Source organism: Dipodomys spectabilis, unplaced genomic scaffold (genome assembly GCF_019054845.1).
Source record: "Dipodomys spectabilis isolate Male_0828 unplaced genomic scaffold, ASM1905484v1 ptg000051l, whole genome shotgun sequence".
NCBI classification, from domain to species: domain Eukaryota; kingdom Metazoa; phylum Chordata; class Mammalia; order Rodentia; family Heteromyidae; genus Dipodomys; species Dipodomys spectabilis.
The window spans coordinates 12,340,722-12,363,942 of NW_024870728.1; the positions used below are offsets into that span (position 1 = coordinate 12,340,722).

A 23,221-nucleotide genomic window follows, 5' to 3' on the forward strand; every position below is an offset into this window, starting at 1 on the left:
CCCAGGGCTTTATGCATGCTAGGCAGGCACTTTATCACTAAGCCACATCCCCAGACCCTTTGTGGGTTTTTTGGGTATTTCTTTTTTTTCTTCTTTCGCTTGGACCAGTCCTGAGGCTTGAACTGATGGCTCAGTCTCTTTCCCTGAGCTTCTTTTGCTGAAAGCTAGTGCTCTACCACTTGATCCTCAGCTTTATTTCTGGGGGGGTTTTTTTTGGTAGTTTTAGTAGAGGTAAGAATCTCACTGACTTTCCTGCTTGGGCTGGCTTCAAAGTGCAATCCTTAGATCTCAGCCTCCTGAGTAGCTAGGATTATGGTATGAGCTATCAGCACTTGGCTTGATAAACTTAAAAAAAAAAATTTTAAACTGATCCTTAAATATATAAAAATTGTACATACTTATGGAGTATACATATATATATATACATATTGTGATTGATACACTGTTACTTGTAGAGAATGCTGTGGAGAATAGGATACTGGAAGAACACCTGTCATTTTTGACATTTCCTGCATTTAGTATTAATGTTCATGCCTTAGATACAGAACTTAACTCTTCCATAGTATTAGTAACCAACTCTACTGGAGAATTTCTAGTATTTCTTTTTGTCTTGCAAATTCTCACATATTTGTATTATTTGCATATTTTGCTTGAGATTTTCATTACTATAAAGTTTAACTACTGTATATCTCAGATGTGTGTCCTATTTAGTAAGTCCCCTTGGTTTTAACTTTTTCCTTTTGTTCCATTTCTTCAATGTTATATCAAAAATCTTTTTTTTAAGTAAGTGATTTTCAAAAAAACTACTTTTGTTTTTGTTTTCTGTTTTTTGTTACCAGCCAATAAAACACCTCAAGGATCTGGTAGTTTTGGAGCCATTCTAAGCAGCAGGGCATCGCAGAAGGAAACGAATAGACAACTTTCTTATTCAGACAATCAGGTATGTTTATGTCAATCTTTTTAGCTTTTTAAAGAAAGTGATAGTTATAGACATACTACATAGTTTCAGGAAGTAGAATTTAGATGGTAATATTCAATATTTCTGGTGTTGTCACAGTGGTGTTTTCCACATAGCTAACATTTATCCTTTTTTTAAAAAAAATTTTTTTTGGTCCGGTGGTGGGACCTGAACTCTGGGCTTGGGCGCTGTCCCTCAGATCTTCAGCTCAAGGCTAGCACTCTACCACTTGAGCCACAGCACCATGTCCAGCTTTTTTCTTTTTGCTTATGTGGTGCTGAGGAATCGAACCCAGGGCCTCATGCATGCAAGGCAAGCGCTCTACCACATTTATCCTTTTGACTATCGCATTCTCTTTAACTTTCTTTTTGTCGGTTGTGGGCTTGAACTCTGGGCCTGTGCATTGCCCCTAAGCTCTTTAGCTAGTGCTCTACCACTTGAGTCACAGTGCCAATTCTGATTTTCTGGTGGCTAATTTTGAGTCACAGTGCCAATTCTGGTTTTCTGGTGGCTAATTAGAGATAAGAGTTTCATGGATATTCTTGCCTGGGCTGGCTTTGAACTGTGATCTTCAGATCTCAGCCTCCTAAGTAGCTAGGATTACAGGCATGAGCCACTGGCACCCAGCCCTTTTTTAACTTTTTATGGAAGACTTTCTGGGATTTATCACATTCTTTCCTTCTTACAGTTTTACTGAACAGCACTTGATGTCTCATGGTCATCAGAATAAGCCACAGTATAATTTTTTAAAGCATGGCTTTGGAATTAGATATGAGTTTAAGACTTGGTGCTGCTACTTACTAGGTGGGGACACTGGGGAAATTTCTTAAGAATCCTGAGCCTTTAATACTTATGTATAATAACATTTCAAGAGTTCTGTGAGATAATGCTCAAAAGGTAATATGCTTACTGTATACTGAGTATACAATCAGCCCTACAAATACTACTTTGCCTTTATACTGTATAACACCATACTGATTTTTGAGATCTTTTCTTTGCTTTTTACAAAGCAAATGCATATTATTATTCTTTATCCTATTTTTTGTCGGTTGTGGGGCTTGAACTCTGGACCTGGGCGCTGTCCCTCAGCTCTTTGGCTCAAGGCTAGTGCTCTACCACTTAAGCCACAGCGCCACTTCCGGCTTTTTTCTTTTTGCTTATGTGGTGCTGAGGAATTGAACCCAGGGCCTCAGGCATGCAAGGCAAGCGCTCTACCACTGAGCCAACTTCCCAGCCCCTGAACATAATTATTTTGAGATGAACACATTTGTAAGTAGAAATAACCTTTAAGCTATTCATTCAAGTGACCTTAGAGGTTTTTTAATTTTCTGTCCTAAGCTTGTCATTCTATAAAACAAAAGTAATTGGACATATCTTCCTTAGTAAAATCACATAGGTCTTTTTTTTTTTGGGGGGGTGTCCAGTCATGGGGCTTGAACTCTGGGCCTGGGTGCTGTCCCTCAGCTCTTCAGCTCAAGGCTAGCACTCTACCAGTTGAGCCACAGCGCCACTTCCGGCTTTTTTTTTTCTGCTTATGTGGTGCTGAGGAATCGAACCCAGGGCCTCAAGCATGCAAGGCAAGCGCTCTGCCACTGAGCCACCTTCCCAGCCCACATAGGTCTTAATGTAGAGATGTAAAACATACCTGGCAGAGTGTTTATCTAAAACAGTTTCCCAATTAATATGTTTGCATCCTACTCTCTCTGGATAGTCTTGCTATGTATACAGTAGATTCTTTGGTTTTCTTACATGAATAGACTTTCTCATCTTCCTTCTACCCAGCATTATTCCTCCAAACTTGAATCCTCTCAAAATAATAGGACTGTCTTGCTGATTATACATGACTTGGCATTTGAATTGTGGCAATTAAATGTCATTGTTATTTCGTATTGTTGTGTTGTGTTTTATTTGTGCCAAGTTGAAAGGCTTGAATTTAAGGTTTTGCACAGTCAATTAGCTTTTTTGCTCAGGGCTAGTGCTCTACCACTTGAGCTCTACCACCCCAGCTTTCATCTTTTTGGTGGTTGATTGGAGATAAGTGTTACTAGGATTTGTGTCACCAGGCTGACATTCAACCTTGATCTTCAGATCTCAGTCTCCCAAGAAGTAGGGAGGCATAAGCCACTGACTGTCACCTGGTTGTTTTTTGGTTTTTGTTGGTGCTAGAGATCAAACATAGGTCATACTGCAAGCTAAACACACACACACTACCACTGAGGGATACCTTCATCTCTTTTTCTTGTAATCAAGATATATATTTTCCTTTTCCAAAAATCAGTTCTCTTTTTTTTTTTTTTTTTTTTTTGTCAGTTGTGGGTCTTGAACTCTGGGCTTGGGTGCTATCCCTGCGCTCTTCAGCTTACGGCGAGCTCTCTACTGTCTGAGCCACAGCGCCACCTCGGTTTTCGGGTGGTTTATTGGAGATAAGAGTTTCACGGACTTTCTTGCCCGGGCTGGCTTTGAACCATGATCCTCAGATCTCAGCCTCCTGAATAGCTAGGATTACAGGCATGAGCCACTGGCGCCCAGTGCCCGGCTAGATCTGTGTCTTTCTGTATCATCTTCTTCTTTTTTTAAATAATGGTAGGATTCCTGCCTTCTGCCTCAGTATGCTGTGGAACTTTTAGGTTAGCAAGAATGTGACAAGAGAGCTGGTGTGATGGTACATGACCATTCCAATATCTAAAAAACTGAGGCAGGAGGATGGCAAATTCTAGGCCAACCTGAGCTCACTAGGAAGTTAATAATACTGCAGGAAAATAAATGTTAAGCTTAATTTCTCTTCCTCAACTATGCATTAGAATCACCTAGAATGCTTTAAAAAAATACATTTATAGGCCATATGCCCGTAGCTATTCAGGAGGCTGAGATCTGAGGATCAGGGTTCAAAGCCAGCCCGGACAGGAAACTCCATGAGACTCTTATCTCCAATAAACCACTCAGAAAACTGAAATTGGCACTGTGGCTCAAGTGGTAGAGCACTTGTCTTGAGCTGAAGAGCTGAGAGATAATGCCCAGGCCCAGAGTTCAAGCCCCACGACCGACAAAAACACAAAAAAATACATTTATAGGGGCTGGGGATGTAGCTCACTAGAATAGCACTTATTATATATAAGGCTCTGAGTTTGATCCCTAGCACTGCAAAAAAGCCAGACATCTGAATGGGTGGATGGGTGGGTGGATAGATGGATGGGTGGGTGGATGGATGGATGGATGGATGGATGGATGGATGGATCAATCAGTTAGATAAGAAATGAGTTTCCCATTATATTTTTGATAGCCCCTATGTGAGAATCAGTGTTCTTAAAAGTTTGCAGTGAACTTGAGGATTTTAATATCTCAATCATTACTATTACAGGCTTCTTCAAAAAGAGGAAGTTTGGAAACTAAAGATGATATTCCATTTCGAAAAGTTCTTGGTCATCCAGGTAGAGGACCGATTAAGACTGTACCAGGAAGTGGAATAGCTATTCCTCGGACAATTCCTTCTTTATCACCCACATCACCTCTTAGATCAGGATTGTTAGAAAACCGGTAAGAAAGACTATTTGTTTGGTGAACTTGTTTATAGATGTCTTCTGGGCCTTGTAGAAATTTGAAATAGGGCAGGGAGATGGGGAGGGGGGGAGATGGGAAGGAGGATGGTAAGGGGAAACAAAAGAGGAGGCAACAATGCTTGATTAAAAAAAATGTACTCATTACCTTGCTCATGTAATTGTAACCCCTCTGTACAGTATTTTCACAATAAAAAAAAGAAATTTGAAATAGAAGATAGAGAGTACATTTTTGGTAGAGAATTAGGTCATAGGTAGTTTATGTCAAAGACATGAATTAAGCTTGTACATAAGTAGTACATTAATTTAAGTGTGGTATAGAATATTTCATAACAATAGTCACATTCTATTCTTGAATATGCTAGTTTATAATTTTTGATGGTATGAATTATAACTCTTTAAAAATAGCCCTTTTTGCCCTTTGTTCTTCATAGCACTGAAAAGAGGAAAAGAATGTTATCATCTGGTTCAGAGCTGAATGAAGATTATCCTAAGGAAAATGATTCATCATCGTAAGTTGCTTTTAGAGCACTTATCACACTTGGTCAGTTTTCCTTCGTTCTTTCCTTTCTTCCTTCCTTCCTTCCTTCCTTCCTTCCTTCCTTCTTTCCTTCCTTCCTTCCTTCCTTCCTTCCTTCCTTCCTTGCTTCCTTCTGTCCTTCCTTGCTTCCTTCTGTCCTTCCTTCTTCCTTTCCTTCCTTCCCTCCCTCCCTTGTCCTCTTCCTTCCTTCCCTCCCTTTCAGTTGTGGGGCTTGTACTCAGGGCCTGGGCCTAGCCTCTTTGTGCCCAAGGCTAGCACTCTACCACTTGAGCCATATCACCACTTCCAGTTTTTAAGTGGTTAATTGGCAATAAGAGTCTCACAGGGACTTTAATGCCTGGGCTGGCTTTGAACTGTGATCCTTAGAGCTTAGCCTCCTGAGTAGCTAGTATTTATTACAGGTGTGAGCCACTGGTGCATGGCTTGATCAGTGTTCTTGATATTGAGAGTTATAACCACTAGGAAAGATTGAAAAAATGTTCAATTTGAACAGAGTACCATGTTGATGTCTAGGCTGTCTAGGCTGGCCTTGAACCTCTGTCCACTCTTATCTCTACCCACTGAGTAGCTGGGATTACAGATGTAAGCCATCCCACTTAGAAAACAGCTTTATTTTTTTTAATGATTCTTTTAATCTTAGTTGTTGAATCATTTCATCTGGTCTGTTTTGGGCCAAGAAAAACCTACATTGGCTGTCACTGATTTGACTTTTATCTATAAAGAAAATGCTCTTTTGTTTTTATTTAATTGCTAGAGCAGTGGATACATTGACTATTAGTAATAAAAAGTTATTTTCATAATTCTTACTTTAGGTGGATAAATCTCTTGAGCATTTAATAACTTTATAGCCTAACTTAAGCATATAAATGAATTTGGAAATTGAAATAAAGTTTCTTAATGGAGAGTATCTTTTTACAGTCATATTAATATTTATCTAAAAATATCAACTTCAGGAATAACAAGGCCATGACAGATCCCTCACGAAAATACTTAACCAGCAGTAGAGAAAAGCAGCTGAGCTTGAAACAGTCAGAAGAAAATCGGACCTCAGGTAAGGAGATGCTCTATTTATATAATAAATAGAAATAAAAACCTATACTGGGATATATGTCTACATTATTCAGGAATAGTTCAAAATCCAGTACTAGCTTTGAACACTTAATTTATACCCAGTTATTGACTAATATATTTTAAAGTAATAAAAAGTTCCATTCTGTTTAATAAGAATCTAAGCTTTACATCCTTTTTTATTTTTCTATTATACTTTTTAGAAGTAAGCATTTATTCGAAGGTTGGAATTAAATGTCATCAATATTACTATTTATTAGAAAATACTATTTAGCCAGGTACTGGTGGCTCACGCCTGTAATCCTAGCTGAGATCTGAGGAATGCAGTTCCAAGCCAGCTCGCGCAGGAAAGGCTGAAAGACTCTTACTCCACCACCAAAAAACTGGAAGTGGCACTGAGGCTATTCCTGAATTTAGACTATCCCTGACTTTTTGACAGGAGCTTCCCACACTTACCAATCTGTATTATCATCCAGAATTCTTAAAACTAACTTAGATATCTACTATTGATTTTACTATTATGTTACCTTTTGAAGTTAAAGCTAAAATGTGTCATGATCTTGATAAATAGTGTGAGTTTGCTTGATCAGACCAGTAGAACTGTTTGTTTCAGTAGTTTGCGATTGTGACATTGACTCCTACAGAAAAAAAGTATATCCAATTTTTAAAACTTTCCTCTAATAATAAGAAATCAGCTGGTACTGTTTTAAATGAATAAATCAAGAAATACTGGAAACACATTACTTAGCACTGTGGAAAAAGTCAGAAAAACTATAAAATGGCTAGAGCCAGGTACCAGTATCCCACACTTATAATCCTAGCTACTCAAGAGGCTGAGATCAGAGGATAAAAGATAAAAACCAGCCTACGCAAAAAAGTGTGTAAGACTCAACTCTAAAATAATAAACAAAAAGCAGGACTCAAGTGTGACTCAAGTGATAAAGTGAGCAAGCAAAGCAGGTGGGCAAAAGACACTGAATTAAAAGCCCTGGTGCCCACAAAAAGAAAAAAAAAAGGCCAGAAACTATTTGAACTGGCAGAGTTAGGTCAGGGGAACATTGCTTTTCTGTTGCAGTTTTTTCCAGAGTACTTAATCTCTTAGCATTCATAAGTTTTACTTTGATGAAAAGGGAAAAAAAAGAACATTAATTACATATAAGAGACCTGAAGTGTAATTTTATTATTAAGTGAGCTTTAGTGATTGATTTTAGGTATTAATTTGCTTCATTTGTTTTATAGGACTTTTACCTTTGCAATCATCATCATTTTATGGTAGCAGAGCTGGCTCCAAGGATTACTCTTCTGGCAGCACTAACCTAGATAGGTATGCACTGGTTATATTCCTTGTGAAAAATTCAAGGCATTCACTTTTCAGAATATTAAATGATGGAATTTGCATTAACTAAATAAATGCCCTAATTTAGGAGTGTCAAGGACTGGAGGCTCAAGTGGTAGAACACCATCAAGCAATCTGAATAAGCACAAGGCCTTGACTTCAAATTCTGGTACTGTGGGAACAAATAATATCAAAATTTATGAGAATAGTAGAGTCTTAACATTTTAGTTAGAAAGTACTCTGGTTGGATGCCGGTGGCTTATTCCTATAACCTTAGCTACTCAGAAGGCTGATAATCTGAGAATTAAGCCATGAAACTTTTATATCCAGTTAACTAGCAAAAAAGCCAGAGGAGGTGGTCTAGCTCAAGTAGTAGAGTACCAGGCATGAACAAAAAAGAGTGGAAGCATGAAGGCCCAGAGTTTAAGTCTCAGTACTATACTAAAACAAAAAAACAGGAAAAAAGAAAAAAGTACTCTTTAGAAATATTTTAGTTAAGACTACTTATTGGTTGTGCCTAGACTAGTCATGTTTCCAGGTTCTAGATCAGGATATTTTCCATCCTCCCATGTATAAGCATATTAAGATGTCTTTTTTCAGTTATTCTTACATATTCTTTGTTTTCTATGTTTTAAGCTACCTTCAATACTTAAGAGGTGGTTTTCTTTTGTTTTGTTTTTTGCCAGTCCTGGGGCTTGAACTCAGGGCCATGGCACTGTCCCTAAGCTGCTTTTGTTCAAGGCTAGCACTCTACCACTAAGCCACATTCCCAGTCCTTGTTTTGTTTTTTTAAAACAAAAACTTCAGCTGAATACCCGTGGCACATGTTTAATCCTAAAATCTCAGAAGGCTAGGATCTATGGGATCAATGTTTGAGGCCAGGTCAGGCCAAAAAGTTCTGAAAATTCCATTTCCAGAACAACCCCTATGGGTCAAGTTGTAGACCACCACACCAGATATATAAGCATAAGGCTTAGACTCTTTGGATATTTCTTCTGCTTATTAGAAGAATATTAAAGAAATCCAAATTTAAAAAAAACTTTAGGTGGGTACTGGTGACGCACACCTGTAACCCTAGCTACTCAGGAGACTGAGATCTGAGGATTGTAGTTGAAAGCCAGCCTGAGCAGGAAAGTCCATGAGACTCTTATTTCCAATTAACCATAAAAAGATGGAAAGGGCGCCATGATTAAAAGTGGTAGAATGCTAGCCCTGAGCAAAAGAGCTCAGAGACAGCACCCAGGCCCTGAGTTCAAGCCCATGACCAAAGAAAGAAGAAAGGAGGGAAAAGAAAGAAAGAACCAACATTAATTTGGTTTGCAAATGATTTGTTAAATACAGTACAGATTCTCAAAATAATAGAATGTCCATCTCCACTCCACATCTAAACATTCCATAAGAAATGTTTGAAGACAGCTCAGTGCTGGTAGCTCACACCTGTAATCCTGGCTACTCAGGAGGCTGAGATCACAATTCGATGCCAGCCTGGGTAGGAACATCCGTGAGACTTACCTCCAGTTAATCACCCGAAAAAAACTGAAGTGACACTGTGGCTCAAGTGGTAGAGTGCTTGCCTTGAGCAGAAGAGCTCAGGGACAGTACCCAGGCCGAGTTCAAGCCCCATGACCAACTAAAAACAAAGAAATGTATGAAGAGAGAAAACTTTTAATAAAAAGGCTTCATTTAAAGATAGGTGAAAATGACCAGATTAATTACAAAAATAATATTGAAAGAAGTCTAAAAAGTCAAGTATTGAGCCAGGCATTGGTGGCTCACAACCTTTTATCCTAGCTACTCAGGAGGTAGAGATCTGAAGCCAGCCAAGTCAGGAAAGTCTATGAGACTCTTATCTTCAATTAACCACCAGAAAACAGGAAGTGTAGCGGTGGCTCAAGTGGTAGATCACTAGCCTTGAGCATAAAAACTCAGGGTCTGGGTGCTATTGTTGAGCTTTTATGCTTCTGAACTTTTTGTGTTCAAGACTAGTAGTGCTCAACCTTTTGGGCCATAGCTCCACTTCTTGCATCTTGGTAGTTAACTAGAGATAGGAGTCCCATAGACTTTCCTGCCTGGACTGGCTTCACATTGTGATCCTCACATCTCACCCACTAACTTGGATAATTTTGATTGTAAGTCAGTAGGTAAAATTTAGTTTTCTATCAATAGACTTAATAATTTATTTTTATGAGGGTTCATTTTGGGGGTGGTACTGACATTTGTGAGTTTCTTTCTCCAAAATGATCTTTATTACCAAAATTTACTAAAAAAAAAAAAAAATTTCCCCTTTACTTTCTCTGAATTGACTAAGGGGGGGGAAATATTCAAATTTTGATTTTTTTCTTCTTCATTATGCTTTTTTTTTTTTTAAATAGGACTAATGTTTCAAGCCAGACTCCCTCTGCCAAAAGAAGTTTGGGATTTCTTCCTCAGCCATCGCCTCTTTCTGTGAAGAAACTGAGATATAACCAGGATTACACTGGCTGGAACAAACCAAGAGTGCCCCTTTCTTCTCACCAACAGCATCAACTACAGGGGTGGGTAAATTGTATTTTCTTTTTCATGTGATTCAACTGAATTATGCTTTTTTGTTAAAATAATGAAAGAGTCACAGTTAAAGTTCTAAAATATTTAAAATCAGGTTACTTATAAAAAAAAGTATCATATCGATAAATAAGTTAAATCCAGTATTTAGTCTCTAAACAATTTTCTTTTTTGGCAGTACTGAGGTTTTGAACTCAGGACCCTGTGCTTGCTAATAAGCAGGCCCCTTTACAATTAGCCATACCTACAGCCCCGATTTTTGCTTGAATAGTTGCTTCCAACTATGGTATGCACCTGAACATAATCTGTGTTAGGCTTCCCAGTAGCTAGTGTAACAGGTACATACCACCTTGTCCAGTTCTTTTTTTCTGCCCAGGCTGGCCTTAGTTCTTCCTCTTAAAAACTTAGCCTGGCCTGTAGCTAGTATTATAAGTGTGTCTATAATGCCAAGCTTCAAGCAATTTTTTTTCAAACAATTTTTAAATTTTGAAATATATAGGAGTTTAAGGTATATCCTCCAATACTATATACTTAATCCTACTCTTTGATACTTTCAGCTTTTGGGGGTTTTTTTAGTGATGGTCCTAGGGCTTGAACTGAGGATCTGGATGCTGTCCTTGTGCTTTTTGCTCAAGGCTAGAGTTCTACCACTTGAACCATAGCTCCACTTCTAGCTTTTGGGTGATTAATTTGAGGTAAAAGTCTGACAGACTTTCCTGCCCAGGCTGACTTTGAACTCAGATCCTCAGATCTCAGCCTCTTGACTAGTAATGATTAAAAAAAAAAAGCTGGATGACAGTGGCTCACACTACTCAGGAGGCTGAGATCTGAGGATCGCTGTTCAAAGCCAGCCCCAGCAGGTAAAGTCCATGAGACTCTTATTTCCAATAAACCACCAGAAAACTGGAAGTGGCACTGTAGCTCAAGTGGTAGAGAACTAGCCTTGAGCTGAAGAGCTGAGACCTGTGGTAATAATAATATAGGGCATTACTGAAGTGTTTATTATATGTTAAATGCTATATGGTGTTTAAACTCATTGTTCCTTTACTTTCAAAAGTTCTATAAGATAGATATATTTAAATCAAAGGAAAAAAATTCTACTAGGCAATCTTAAACTCTGTAATCCTAGCTATGTGGGAGTCAGAGATATGGGGGATCAGGCTTTCAGGCCAGCCCAATCAAAGAGAAGTTTACAAGATTCCATCTCAACTAATGGCTGGGTAAGGTAGCTTATGTCTGTTATCCCAGCTACAAAGGGAAGTACAATGGCTGGGCTTAGTGTTGTGGACCCGTTAGCCTGTAATCTCTAGTGACAAGAGAATCATAACTAAGAGGATTGAAGCCCAGGCCTGCCCAGACCTGTCCAGGAATAAAGCTTCAAAAATAACTAGTGCAAAAAGGGGGTTGAAGTTATGGCTCAAGTAGAGAGCACTTACTTGGTAGGTATGAGGCTCTAAATTCAATCCCCAGTGCCACCAAAAAGGAAAAAAAGAAAAAATGTACCCTGATGTGACTGAGCCCTGTAATACCAGCTACTCAGAAACAAGAGAGAGATACAGAGGATTGTTTGTGGTTCAAGGCCAACCTAGGCAACAAGTTCCCAAGACCCCCATTTCAACAAAACATTAGATAGGGTGGCACAGACCTGTTATCTATGTAGAAAGTCTTAGATTGGATCATGCTCCAAGGCTGACCTCAGACAAAAACTCTTGACCCTATCCAAAAAATAACTGAAGCAAAAAAGTGCTTGATTGGTACAGTACCTGCCTAGCAAGTACAAGGCCTTGAGTTCAAACTCAAGGGAAAAAAGTTGCTTTAATGGGTAAATTAGCAAAGTTAGCTCTCTCAAAGTATTGGTGGGTTTGGTTTGGTTTGGTTTGGTTTGAGGTTTGGATTTGTTTTTTCCCCCCAGTAGTTCAGTGTTAAAAATCCAGGCAATTTCTCCAGTTCTCTTAAGTTTGCTCGATGTTCTCTTAAATTTTTCATTGTTCATTAATTGTATGCATCCATATGTATTAACTTTCAACCATGTTATTGTGCACTTAGGTTTCCCTTTATAAGATACTCTAGAATTAACATTCTTGTAGACAAAGATGTACTTCTTAATACTTGATGGAATTTTTTTTTAATCCATCATGGGGCTTGAACTCTGGCCCTGGGCGCTCTGCCCCTTAGCTCTTCACCTCAAGGTGAGCACTCTACCACTTGAATCACGCCATCACTTGTGGTTTTCCGGTTGTTATTTGGAGATAAGAGTTTCATGGACTGGGGCTGGGAAGGTGGCTCAGTGGTAGAGCGCTTGCCTTGCATGCCTGAAGCCCTGGGTTCAATTCCTCAGCACCACATAAGCAAAAAGAAAAAAGCCAGAAGTGGCGCTGTGGCTCAAGTGGTAGAGCGCTAGCCTTGAGCTGAAGAGCTGAGGGACAGTGTCCAGGCCCAGAGTTCAGGCCCACGACCGGACCCAAAAAAAAAAAAAAAAAAAGAGTTTCATGGACTTTCCTGCCCAGGCTGGCTTTGAACCTCAATCCTCAGATCTCCTGAGTAGCTAGGATTACAGGAATGAGCCACCTGTGCCTGGCTTGATGGAATTTTTCTATAAGGTAAATTCTTGGAAGTAAAATTGGTGAGACTAAGGAAGGCACTCTGAGGTGTTTTTTGTTGTTATTGTTGTTTTGTTTTTCAAATTAAAATTATTCTTACAAATTGCCCTCCTAAGGCTGTTGCTGGGTAATTTATGGCTATAATCCTAGCTATTCGAGAAGCTGAGATCTGAAAAATCACAAAGGCCAGTCTGAGCAGGAAAGTCTATGAGACTCCCATCTCCAACATAACCATTATAAAGTAGGGCTGGATGCATGACTCAAGTGATAGAATGCCAGCTAAGCAAATTAAGCCAAACCCTACTTCTGACCCCACCCCCCCCATTTCCAAAATCTGTTAGCTTTATAGTGTTACTCAAATTACTGCCTTTAAAAAAATTTTTTTTTTTAATGCCAACATTAAGCTCATCATTTTACTTCAATGAGTAGTACTGGAAATTTGGTTTATCCACAATAGATGCTTCGTTTATTAGCAGAAAACATCAGAAAATTTTTAGAGAAAACATTTCACTTTTCTCTATGAGTTTTTGCCTTTCCTGTTCTGTTTTCAGTAGTCTTCTAATACATGTTTTCCTTTGTTCTTCATTCTGATTGATCTGTCTCAGATTATTATCCTTACTTTTGTCTGCTTCCTAGGCTCCTCTCTTCTCTCTTCTTTTCTTTTTCTTTTTGTAGTACTAGAGTTGACACAGGGCCTTGTACTTGGTAGGCTAGTACTTACCATTTAAACCATGCCTCCAGGACTGACAGCATTCTTATATTGGTAACCATTCTTCATCCAGATTTTCCTCTTACCACCTCTTGGGTATTTTATAGTTTACTTCTGGTCTGTCACTTTCTTCCTTCAGACTCTTTTGACAGCATCATTGTGTTGTCCAGTGTTGATGCTCTAGTCTTCTCCAATTCTTTATTCGTGTATACTGCCTGTAAGTCTAAACATTACATCTCTTTCAATCCTCTTTCAGAAACTAATAGTATTTCAAATAGTTTAAGCACTTTGATCAAAAACTCTTTTACAAGAAGACATCTGAGGGCTGGGAAGGTGGCTCAGTGGTAGAGTGCTTGCCCTGCTTGCCTGAGGCCCTGGGTTCGATTCCTCAGCACCACATAAGCAAAAAGAAAAAAGCCAGAAGTGGCACTGTGGCTCAAGTGGTGGAGCGCTAGCCTTGAGCTGAAGAGCTGAGGGACAGCGCCCAGGCCCAGAGTTCAGGCCCCACGACCGGACCCCCCCTGCCCAAAAAAAAAAAAAAGAAGACATCTGAGTAGAAAACTGCCAGGTCTAAAGGATAATAAAAAACTGCTTTAACATTACTAAGAGATGAGGTGATCTTCCAAGTAGAGAAGCAAACCATTTTCCTGCAGGGTTCATGTTCTTTTGCCTAAGCTTCCCTCATAGTTGGGAACTGAAGACTTAAAGAACTACATGAAAGAGAATATGTATGAGGGGAAGACTTAGAAAAACATTATTTCTAGAAAGATAATAAATACTGAGACCAAAATACTGAATATAGGTTTAGATCTTGATAGTTTCTGCACTGATTATAGGGAAAGGAGTGAAAATGACTAGTACCAGAAGTAACAGCTGCAAAGAATCATCATTAGTAGGAGTGAATCAACCAAATACTGAGACTAGAGAATTAAAAATTGTCCTAGGGCTGGGAATGGGCCTTAGTGGTAGAGTGCTTGCCTAGCATGCAGGAAGCCCTGGGTTCAATTTCTCAGTGCCACATAACAGAAAAAGCTGGAAATGGTACTGTGGCTCAAGTGGTAGAGAGCTAGCCATGAACAAAAGAAGATCAGAGAGTGCCCAGGCTTTGAGTTCAAGCCCAAGGACTGACCAAAAAAAAGAAAAAAAAGTTCAGGTAGTCTGGGAAAAACTGGTTGAACTGAGAAATAGACAAAAAAAAAAAAGCTATATTACATATAACTAATATATATTACATAATATATATGTAATTTTATATATTTAATAATTAATTTTCTTCTTCTGAAGAAAAAAAAAAACACTAGTATTACTATTGATAACTGTAATCTAAGAGAACTTCCCCCAAAATAAAACCTTCCATCTATACACTAAAAGAGCCCTCCAGCTACTCAGGAGGCTGAGATCTGAGGATCATGGTTCAAAACCATCCTGGGCAGGAAAGTCCATGAGACTCTTCAACTAACCACTAGAAAACTGGAAGTGGCACTGTGCCTCAAGTCTTGAGCTAAAAAGCTCAGAGACAGGGCCCAGGCCCAGAGCAAGCCCCATGACCGACAAAAACAAAAAAAGCCCTCCAGGTACCTGGAATGTCAGCCTGCAATAGTCAAAACATATCTTTTTTTTTTTTTTTTTGGTCCAGTCATGGGCCTGGGCGTTGTCCCTCAGCTCTTCAGCTCAAGGCTAGCGCTCTACCACTTGGGCCACAGCACCACTTCCGGCTTTTTTCTTTTTGCTTATGTGGTGCTGAGGAATCGAACCCAGGGCCTCAGGCATGCAAGGCAAGCGCTCTACCACTGAGCCACCTTCCCAGCCCCAGTCAAAACATATCTTAAGACAGCTATTAGATTCTAAAGATTAGGAAAAAAATTTAATTAAAAAAATATGATGTACAAAGTAACAGTGAACATTATGTTCAAGACTTGATTAAAGAAAGAGTTAAAAAAGATTTATGGCAAGCTAAATGGTATTCAGGCTAGGAAGATTTTAAAATGGAAAAATTCAAAATACTACATGCATTTCTCTTCCTGAAAAAAAGATAAGCTTATCCATCCAAAATGTGACTGGAGCATTGCCAGAAGATAAAGAGTGAATACTTCCTTTCTTGGATTACAGAGATAAGTTAAATAACCGAGGGAACACATTTAGAAGTGTAGTATATAATCTTAATGTTTTCTACTAAGGTAATAAAAATCACACTTAAAAAATTGGAAGAGAGAAAGAAACTAAAATAAGAGCTGTGAGTCTAAGAACAAACAATCCAGATGGACTTAATTGCAATGTAGAAAGTTTAGATGTAGATGTAACAACTAAAACAAAAATGAGGAAGTAGCACTGAGGCTCAAGTGGTAGAGCGCTTGCCTTGAGCTGAAGAGCGCAGGGACAGCGCCCAGGCCCAGAGTTCAAGCCCTATGACCGACAAAAATAAATAAATAAAACAAAAATGATTAGCCTTCAAAAACTCAAATATTTCTAAAAGCCATGCTAGATAAGTAAAAATTATGACAGCTGAGACCAACTACATTAATAAATGTATCATATGGGGCTGGGAAGGTGGCTCAGTTGTAGAGCGCTTGCCTTGCATGCCTGAGGCCCTGGGTTCAATTCCTCAGCACCACATAAGCAAAAAGAAAAAAGCCGGAAGTGGCGCTGTGGCTCAAGTGGTAGAGTACTAGCCTTGAGCTGAATTGCTGAGGGACAGCGCCCAGGCCCAGAGTTCAGACCCACGACCGGACCCAAAAAATAAAATAAAATAAAAATGTATCATATTTGTAACTCAGAAACCAGAGGCAAGGGAGGCCAGCCTGGGGTATAGTAAGACCCACTCTCAAAAAGAAAAAGAATAAAGGTTGCAGTCTGGATACATAAGAAGTAGAACTTAGCCCAGAAACTATTAAATAAGACAAAGATGAATACTTAGTGCTAAAAGCCAGAATTCACATTGAATGTATGATAGCCATAAATGTATAAACCTAATAGCACTACAGTCCTGCATAACAGTGGAAACTACTAGATACTGTGAGACACAGTAGTGGGTTTTTTTTGCTTGTTTGTTTTTGTTTTTTTTTTTTTTTGTTCGGTCGTGGGGTTTGAACTCTGGGTGCTGTCCCTCAGCTCTTCGGTTCAAGGTGAGCACTCTACTGCTTGAGCCACAGCGCTACTTCTGGTTTTCTAGTGGTTTATTGGAGATAAGAATCTCACGAACTTTCCTGCCCATGCTGGCTTTGAACCATGATCCTCAGATCTCAGCCTCCTGAGTAGCTAGGATTACAGGCGTGAGCCATTGGTGCCCAGCCACAGTAGTGTTTTTATGATATGATAGATAACATTTTAATATGTCTCCTATAGCTAACAAAATGACTTTAGATCTTTTGTATTCTTACTTTTCTACCTGTTTTCATCTGTTTTGTCATTCTGAGAATGATGTGTTAAAATTTCCTAGCCAGGTGCGGATGGCAGTGTAATCCTAGCTACTCAGGAGGGTAAGATCTGAGTATCACGGTTCAAAGCCAGCTGGGGCAGGATAGTCTCTGAGATTCTTATCTCCAGTTAATTACCAGAAAACCTGAAGTGGAGCTGTGGCTCAATTGGTAGAGCATTAACCTTGATCAAAGGGCACCAGTGGCTCATGTCTGTAATCCTAGCTGTTCAGGAGGCTGACATCTGGGGGTCATGGTTAAAAGCCAGCCGGGGCAGGAAAGTTTTATCTCCACTAAACTACCAGAAAAGCTGGAAGTAGAGTTGTGACTCCTAGCCCTTGAGCAAAACGGTCTGGGTCTGGGACGCCATCCAGACTCTGAGCTCAAGCCCCAGGATCAGCACACATAAAAAAAGTTTCAAGGGACAGTGCCCAGGCGATGAGCTCAAGCTTCAGGACCAGCATACACATACACAAGAAATTTCCTGTAGTTCCAAATGTGTTCTATTTTATTTCTCATGGTAGATTTTATGCATGCCAAAGTGCTGTATTGAATCTACTTCAGGAACCTACCTACCTTTGCTATACTGAATATATTTTAATGTATTTAATATATTTTTTTCTTTCAATTTCAGATTTTCCAACTTGGGAAATACATGCTATATGAATGCTATTTTGCAATCTCTGTTTTCACTCCAATCATTTGCAAACGACTTACTTAAACAGGGTATCCCATGGAAGAAAATTCCACTTAATGCACTTATTAGGTAATTGTTAAGTACTTCCTAAAGGACCATTTATGTTAATTGTTGTACTCAAAATTTTATGTATTATAGTTAGTAGTCTTCAAAATATTATGCCATTTGGTGCTTTTTAAAACATGCTTATTCTGTGTCTTATTTTATCAGACGCTTTGCACACTTGCTTGTTAAAAAAGATGTCTGTAATTCAGAGACCAAAAAAGAATTACTCAAGAAGGTTAAAAATGCCATTTCAGCTACAGCAGAAAGATTCTCTGGTTATATGCAGAATGTGAGTATTAATTATTTCAAACATTTTTAGATGTGGGAAATTGAAATTATTTAATAGGCAACAAGGTTTTTATTTTGAAATGTTATTTGTGTAGTATGGTCATCATGGATTGAAAAAAACTTGAGCTATGATGCAGCTCAATAATACTTTTGTGTATTTGATCTTATTCTGTTTTAGTGGCAGGGTCTTACTATGTATCTCAGGCTGACCTCAGCTGTCAACCCTAAAGACTTAGTCTCTCAAATGTCAGAATTTCACATGCATGCCACCATTGCCCAACTCTTATATCTTAATATACAAATGTAGTTTGCCAGTGAAAAAGTATTTTTTTAGTAAAGTGTGAAGACATATATTCATCATGTTAATACAACTACATAGTTAAGAATATAAAACTTGTCATATGTTTTTACTTACAGTTTTTGTTTTTTTGTTTTGTTGTAGTGCTAGGCATGAACCCATGGTTTCATGCATGCTATGCAAGTTCTACCACGAACTACATCCAGTCCTTGTCATTTATGTCTTTTTTGCCTGGTGCTGAGGCTTGCACTCAGGACCTTGGTTGCTGTCCCTGAGCTTCTTTTGTTTAACACTAGCTTAGCTAGGATTACAGGTGTGAGTCACCAGCTCCAGATGTCATTTACTTTTATTCATAAAATGCATACCCTAAAATCCTTAAATAAATAAGCCTGACCTTGATTACATAACTGATTTCAAAGAACTTTGTATAAATTGTAACTGGTATAAATTGTATAAATTGTAACTTTGTATAAATTGTAATGGCTGTTATTATGGTAATAAATTATTTTGATCTGAAGACAGATGTTATTGTCTTCTTAGGATGCTCATGAATTTCTAAGTCAGTGCCTAGACCAACTAAAAGAGGATATGGAAAAGTTAAATAAAACTTGGAAGTCTGAGCCTGTTCTTGGAGAAGAAAATTCACCAGATATTTCAGCTACCAGAGTATACACTTGTCCTGTTATTACTAATTTGGAGTTTGAGGTTCAGCACTCCATCATTTGTAAAGCGTAAGTAGTCTCTAAGCAAACTATTTTCCCTCTTTAATCCTTTATCACAAGTGATTAAAGCTTTCTTATACCAAATGCTATGAATTCCTCTTATTTTATTCTCCAGTATTGGAGATTGAACTGATGATTATAAGGCAAACACTCTACCACTTGTTTTCAATTTTTTCAGATAAAGGTTTTAGGTTTTTGCTTGGGCCAGCTTCTGACTACAATCCTTCTACTTCCAACTCCCAAGTTTCTGGAATTACCAGGCATGCTCTACCCCACAAGGCTTGGTTTTGAGATAGGGTCTCACTAAGTTTTTGCCTGGAGGTCTTAAGCCATGATCCTCTTACCTCCACTTCCTGAATTGCTGGTATTGTAGGTATAAATACTCTGAATTCTTACTTTATTTTCCTTCCTATGCTGGGCGGACGGGAAAGAATGCAGGCATAATAAACTCATAGATTATACCAAATCTCTTTTTTTTTTTTTCAGTCTTTCTATAAAATGCTTGTTGAGCTGGCCACCCCTGGCTCACTTGTAACTCTAGCTAGTCAGGAGGCTGAGATCTGAGGATCACAGTTTAAAGCCAGCCTGGGCAGGAAAGTCTGACTCTTATTGCCAATAAACTTCCCAAAAAGCTGGAAGTGGAGCTGTGGTTCAGTGGGTAGAATTGCTATCCTTGAGCAAAAAAAGCTCGGACACAGTGTCCTGTTCAAGTCCCAGAACTGGCACAAAAAAAAAATGCTGTTGAGAAGAGAACCAAGGAGATTTTTCAGTATTGTGTGATAGATATTTATTCTGTTTCATAGTTTATTTGTTTTGGTTTTAAGTTTTTGAGATAGGATTTGGCTTTTGAGATTTAGATTTGAGATAGGATGTTACCAGGGTGGATGGAGCTCACTAGTAAACCAAGTGGACCTCAAATTCTTTTTTTTTTTTTTTTGTCGGTCGTGGGGCTTGAACTCTGGGCCTGGGCGCTGTCCCTCAGCTCTTCAGTTCAAGGCGAGCGCTCTACCACTTGAGCTACAGCGCCACTTCCGGTTTTCTGGTGGTTTATTGGAGATAGGAGTCTCACGGTTTCTCCTGCCCGGGCTGGCTTTGTACCGCGATTCTCAGATCTCAGCCTCCTGAGTAGCTAGGATTACAGGCGTGAGCCAGCAGCGCCCGGCTGGACCTCAAATTCTTAATTGTCTTTCTCCATCTCCCAAGTGCTGGTTTTACTGGCCTGCATTGCCATGCTGGGTTAAGTAATTTTGATCTACAGTGCTTTACTTTGTCTTTTCATTGGTCCATGGAGATTAAGTTATGCAAGAATACTTGTTTTCCTTATTAGTTGCTTATTTTAATAAAACCAAATCCATGTTATTTAAATTGTTCTTTCCAATACTACATTCAGACTACCAACCTTCCACAGGTTATGGTGCTCTGTCTCCTTACAGGGCACCTTCTGACAGAGGCACTCAGTAAATATTTGTTGAATGAAAAATATGTTTTTCCTTTTTCTTTAACTTTGCTCTGTGGCAGTAAGAAATCTGGGCTGAAAGCTATATAAAGTATAATAACAAGAGGACAAGTGAAGCAGTCAGCTACAACTGTCTAAAAATTTGTTTTTGCTTCTAAGAGAAGTAAACATGAGTATTTGTTCTGAACCCATTTTCTAAAAGCATTATAAAAATATATTCAATAACCAAATGATGCTGCTACCTAGCAAAAGGGCTTATATGATGCATGGAACACACAAAATTTTCATAGTAGTGTTCATATAGTCAAAAAGTGAAAAAAATTCATCAGTAGTAATATGGATGTTACTACAATGATTAATTCACTCTTCTATATATATGTTATACTTTGTTTAGGGATGTGGGGGGGGGGTGGTACTTGGGGTTTCAGTTCAGAACTTTGTGCTTGTAAGGCTGGTGTGATGCCACTGAGCCATTCTTCCAAATCTGTTTTTCACTGGTTATTTTTAGGATAGGGTCCCAGTTCCCATCTGAGCATGCCACTGAGCGGCAGTTTGCTTGCTTTTTAGGCTTCCCCAATGGGAAGATAGATACTTCATCTACCCAGCAGGAGTGCATGCTACTACCTTCAACTTCCCTTCCATTGGAGTTGTCATCTCACAGAATTTTCTGTCCAAGCTGGCCTCCCACTCCTCCTATTTTCAGTGTTCCATGTAGCTTTTGATGACAGGCTTGTACCATATGGGTTGAGATGGGATCTTGTGAACTTTTTTGCTTAACTTGCCTTGAACCATTCTTAGCCTGCCAAGAAGTTAGGATTGCAGGAATGAGCCCTGTGCCTCAGCTATACTTTAATTTTTTTAAAGCTCAAGGTATTGTTAAAATATATAAATTTTAAAGTTAACATTTTTAAACAGTACTTAAATATTTGCAAGGATTTTTAGCTGTATTAACTTAAAAAACGATATTAAAATCAGCACAAAAAAGTCCTTAATGTTACTTGTTTTGGCACTAGAAATTCCATAGTAGAGTAGTATTTCTAGTATATTTGAATTTTTGTATTGTTCCAAGTAGTTATATTCATTTCCTTTTATTATTCAGGTGTGGGGAAACTATTCCCAAAAGAGAACAATTTAATGATCTCTCCATTGACCTTCCTCGAAGAAAAAAACCACTCCCTCCTCGTTCAATTCAAGATTCTCTTGACCTTTTCTTTAGGGTATGTAATAAACTATGTTTTATATATCACACGAAATTGTCTTTGAAATTTGTTTCTTCAAGGTGGAATTTCAGCAAAAGTATTTGAAAGGAAGCAAATGAAAAATGTTTATGAATACTTATTTTATAAAGCTTGATCTGATAATTCATTGAAGAAAATTGGATGTTTAAATACATGGTATATTTAACTAAATGACAAAGTTTTTCTTAGATAATCTTAAGTTTATCATTTTAAGCAAATACTAATGAAGGCATTTGCAGTAATACATGCTCAAATTTGGTAATATGAAATAAAATGGCTTTCCTACGTATAAGCTGATGTGCTAATTGTTGAGAAATGAAAACCACTGCTTTCTCTTAGGTGGTATGTACTTTGATAGGAAAAGGAAGGAAGAATCATTAGTGTGTATGTTATACTTTCACAGATATTCAGAATATTTTTACAGTACAATCAGGCCTGTTGTGTAGCTGATCTTTTAACTGGTGGATATTTGCCAAGATCCCTCTTGATCTGAATAATAATGCTCCTTATTTTGTTGAAGCAACATGAGGTTGTTTTCCTCGAGATTTTTGTTTGTTTAATCTGATCTTTAAATGATGGGTGCTTAAATCCACCCAAAGATAATTTCTCTGCTTTTTTGTTTTGTTTTGTTTCGTTTTGATTGATTTAATCATTCTCTACCATTCCTATTATATGCTAAAGATTTTCCTATATATCTTTATCTCCAATATTAAGGATTTCTCCTTTCAGTTTTCTCTAGGTAGTACCCATCCCAAACTGGCCTTTTTAGTGTAGTTGTTATTAATTGGCTGTCACCAGATTGAGTTCCATTAAGAAAAGGGGTAGAGCTGCTCAGGAGGCTGAGATCTGAAGATCAAGGTTTGAAGCTAACCCAGACAAAAAAAAAATCCATGAAACTCTTTTTCTCACAATTAACCACCAAAAAACTGAAAGTGGAGCCTGTGGCTTCAGTGGTAGAATGGAAGCCTTGAGCTAAAAACTCAGGCCCCAGGTTCAAGCACGTGTGTGCGTGCACATACACACAGCATTAAGGAATTCTGGAATAGGACATGTAAATATTAGATTTTAATTTGTTACTCAAGACACAAAGAATAAACTGGTTTAGAGTTGTCATTCCACTGAACCAGTAATAGTAGAAAAGATGATGTGCATTTATTGGTTAATTCTGATTCAGCTTCATTCTTATTTTCCCCTCTTGCCTTTCTGTAGGCAGAAGAACTTGAATATTCTTGTGAAAAGTGTGGTGGAAAGTGTGCTCTTGTCAGGCACAAATTTAACAGACTTCCCAGGTAAATTCAGTTGTCTTTTTAAAATACATACAAGGGTAGAGGATGTGGCTCTGGTAGAGCATTTACATACCATGTGTAAGGTCTTAGGTTTGATCCATAGCACCATAAAAAATAAACAAATAATGGGCATATAAATGGGCATACAAATATGAGTAAGCCTGCTAAGATGGATTGGTAAAGGAGATTAGGAAAGCTGAGATGGGACATGTAGAGGTAGAGAGCTATAATGCCTTCCATAAGAGAGTGAGCAGATCTGGAATTTTGAAATTCCTGATGTCATGGTACACACCGTAATTCCAGCTACTTGACAAGTAGAAATAGTAGTTTTGAGGCCAGCAAGGGTAAAAACTTAGTGAAACACTATATATCTAGTTTCTGTAATCCTAGCTACTAAGAATGTTGTCCAAGGCTAGCCTCATTCAAAAAGCATGAGAAATAACTAAAGAAGCTGGGCATATAGTCCGTTGT

General features: G+C 38.4%; 1 protein-coding gene across 3 annotated transcripts in view; it reads left to right on the top strand.

Moving 5' to 3' along the window:
* The window catches only part of Usp37 (ubiquitin specific peptidase 37), an 81,416-nt gene that overhangs the window by 18,312 nt on the left and 39,883 nt on the right, over nt 1–23,221 (top strand). For all 3 annotated transcript variants that reach the window (XM_042679243.1, XM_042679244.1, XM_042679246.1), the window contains 11 exons: nt 840–940; nt 4,317–4,492; nt 4,947–5,024; nt 6,007–6,104; nt 7,361–7,445; nt 9,830–9,991; nt 17,355–17,486; nt 17,628–17,751; nt 18,589–18,779; nt 21,326–21,443; nt 22,674–22,753. In XM_042679243.1, the coding sequence (XP_042535177.1) occupies nt 840–940; nt 4,317–4,492; nt 4,947–5,024; nt 6,007–6,104; nt 7,361–7,445; nt 9,830–9,991; nt 17,355–17,486; nt 17,628–17,751; nt 18,589–18,779; nt 21,326–21,443; nt 22,674–22,753 (1,345 nt within the window). The remainder of the gene's footprint in view (nt 1–839; nt 941–4,316; nt 4,493–4,946; nt 5,025–6,006; nt 6,105–7,360; nt 7,446–9,829; nt 9,992–17,354; nt 17,487–17,627; nt 17,752–18,588; nt 18,780–21,325; nt 21,444–22,673; nt 22,754–23,221) is intronic.